The sequence below is a fragment of the Fonticula alba genome, assembly GCF_000388065.1.
Source record: "Fonticula alba strain ATCC 38817 unplaced genomic scaffold supercont2.11, whole genome shotgun sequence".
Classification (NCBI taxonomy): Eukaryota; order Rotosphaerida; family Fonticulaceae; genus Fonticula; species Fonticula alba.
In genome coordinates, this window is record NW_009242981.1 from 608,874 (window position 1) to 611,161 (window position 2,288).

At 70.5% G+C, this 2,288-nt stretch overlaps 1 protein-coding gene across 1 annotated transcript in view; it reads left to right on the forward strand.

Annotated features, from left to right (window-relative positions):
* Positions 1-438, forward strand: part of H696_05542 (hypothetical protein) — a gene marked incomplete at its 5' end in the record, with an annotated part of 5,256 nt that extends 4,818 nt beyond the window's left edge. The window contains one exon of the mRNA XM_009499357.1: positions 67-438. Coding sequence (XP_009497632.1) covers positions 67-288 — 222 coding nt within the window. The 3' untranslated portion in view covers positions 289-438. The remainder of the gene's footprint in view (positions 1-66) is intronic.
* Between the last annotated feature and the right edge of the window lie 1,850 nt (positions 439-2,288).

Consider the following 2,288-nt stretch of genomic DNA (forward strand, 5'->3'; position numbering starts at 1 on the left):
GTGCCCCTGGACCGGGGGCACTTCTTCCCGGCCGATGTGTACGCGGCATCGGTCATGCTCTACGAGTGTCTGACGCGCGCGGCCCCCTGGCCGGGCATGAACATCGGCGAGATCATGGCCGCGGTGCTTGGCGGCTCCCGGCCGGTGATCAGTCCTCTGGCCGGCAGCGCCGCGGACCTGGTGCAGGCCGGCTGGCAGGAGGACCCCGGTCGGCGGCCGAGCACTGCGGCCTTCCGCCAGCGCTGTGCCGCTCTGTTTGTGGCCTCCGGCGGCCTGGCCGGCCCTTGAGACGGCGATCCGACAGGCTCTCGCGCGGCGTGCATCACCCCTGGGCCGGTGTGATGGTGGTCCTCCTGACCGGGGGGGGGGGGGTCCCGGCATGGGACTACACCACCGGCGGTGAGAGCAAATAGACTGACTCTCCCCTTCGTCTGGGCATATGGATTCCCTGCTGTGAGACCCCCGCCCCTCCCCCGGAGGGGAGAGGGGGCGGCGGGGTGGAGCTGCCGTGGTGAGGGCGTGGCCGGGCCCGAAAGCCGGCCCCCTGACCGGTCGGCGGCCTGTCGGCGCGTCCCCTGTACGCGGGCTGACGCTGGTCCTCGGGCGAGGGAGCACCGGGGGGGAGGGAAGGCCACGCCTCCTGGCCGTGTGGCACTGTGGCTGGGAGTGTGTGTGTGTGTGTGTGTATGTGTGCCCGTGCTCGTGCTCGTGCTCGTGCTCGTGCTCGTGCTCGTGCTCGTGCTCGTGCTCGTGCTTGCGCTTTTGTTAGTGGGTGCGCCCCTGCACGTGTGCATCCACGCACGCGTGTCCATCCATGTGCATGTGCGCGCGGTCTAGCGTGCTTCTCCGTAGCTTGACGCTTGCATATGTCGTGGCCGTCCCTTTGTGAGAGCCGCCGTGGCGAGGCCACGCTTGGGAAGGCCACGTTTTGGATGAACCCCCGGGGAGCCTGCCACCGAGGCCACGGCGGGTGCGGCCGGCCTCGGCTCCTTTTCAGCTCCCGGGCGCAGGGGAGGGCGGCGACTTGGCTGTGCGGGTCTCCGGCATGCATGCCGCAAGCCGACGAGGTGCCTGTGGATCTTACCTGCGCCCGTGTGGCTATGGCCTTGGTGTTGGTGTTGGCACTTGCCGTTGGGGGTGTGGCCCCGGTGTGGGGAATGGGTTGCTGTTTGACAGGCTGCTCGGGGTGTCGGAAGGGGGGCGGCCGCATTGCCCAGGAGCCGCGAGGGTGGGGGCCCGGGGCCCGGGCCGGCGTGCGATTCCGGGCCGGTAGGCAGCTGGCCGATGTGCCGGGGACCCGCTTGACGGCCGCCGGCAGAGCGACCCAGCCGGCGGACGAGTGCCACCGCGCCACCTGCTACTTCATTGCCTTGGACAGGCTTCCACCCAAGTACCAGCGCCTCAGCAGTCTCGGCTGCTCGGCACCTGGTGGGCGATGCCGCGGTCGGCCTGCAGGAGGCTGCGACGTATCCCCCCTGCCCCCGGGAGCACCTCCGGGCGAAGTGTCTTTTTTTTTTTTTTTTGGCGCCCTCGGGCCCGGTCCGAGTCGGCACACTCGCCCTCTTGGGCAGGGGTCAGCAAGGAGGCGGAGCGAGCACGGCCAGGCGACGGTGCGCCAAGACAACGGCCCTACGATCACGGGCGCGGCCCGTGGCCATCCCGTCCCGGGGCATGGCAGCGGACCGCCCGGGCGAGCAGCGGTAAAGCACGTCCTGGTGACTGATGGGGTGTGCGCTTGGAAGGGGGGGACCGTGCCTATGGGCAGTGGTGCGGGAGGCGCGAGGCGGGCGCCGAAAGCCGGGCTCCTCTCTGCCCGAGGTCGAAGTGCGCGGTCTTGCGAGCCGGCCATTGGCCGAGGGGCCTTCAATGGCCGTGGCCGGGGCCGTGAGCGGGGTGGATGGCGGTGCCTGTGTCCGCGGACGGAGGCCAGCACCGGGCGCGGGCCAAGGGCTCGGCACACTCCCGGAACAGGCTGCGGCACCACTCCCCCAGCCTGGACCCCCGGGCCACACTCGGGGTTGCGACGAGCGGACGGCCGCGGTCCCGGCAGAGGATCTGGCAGTCAGGTAGGGAAGCATCCAGGGGCGTGTGGGCGGGCGGGGCAAGCGAGAAGACGGGCAGCCAGGCATCGGCCGTGATGCGACCACCGAACCCGGGTCTTGGAGGGGGCCCGGCGAGGGAGGGGGACATGCGCGCACGCGCGGGGTCGGCGGACCTGCTCGCCCGCTCAGGCACACACATATACACACACACACACACACACACACACACACACACACACACACACA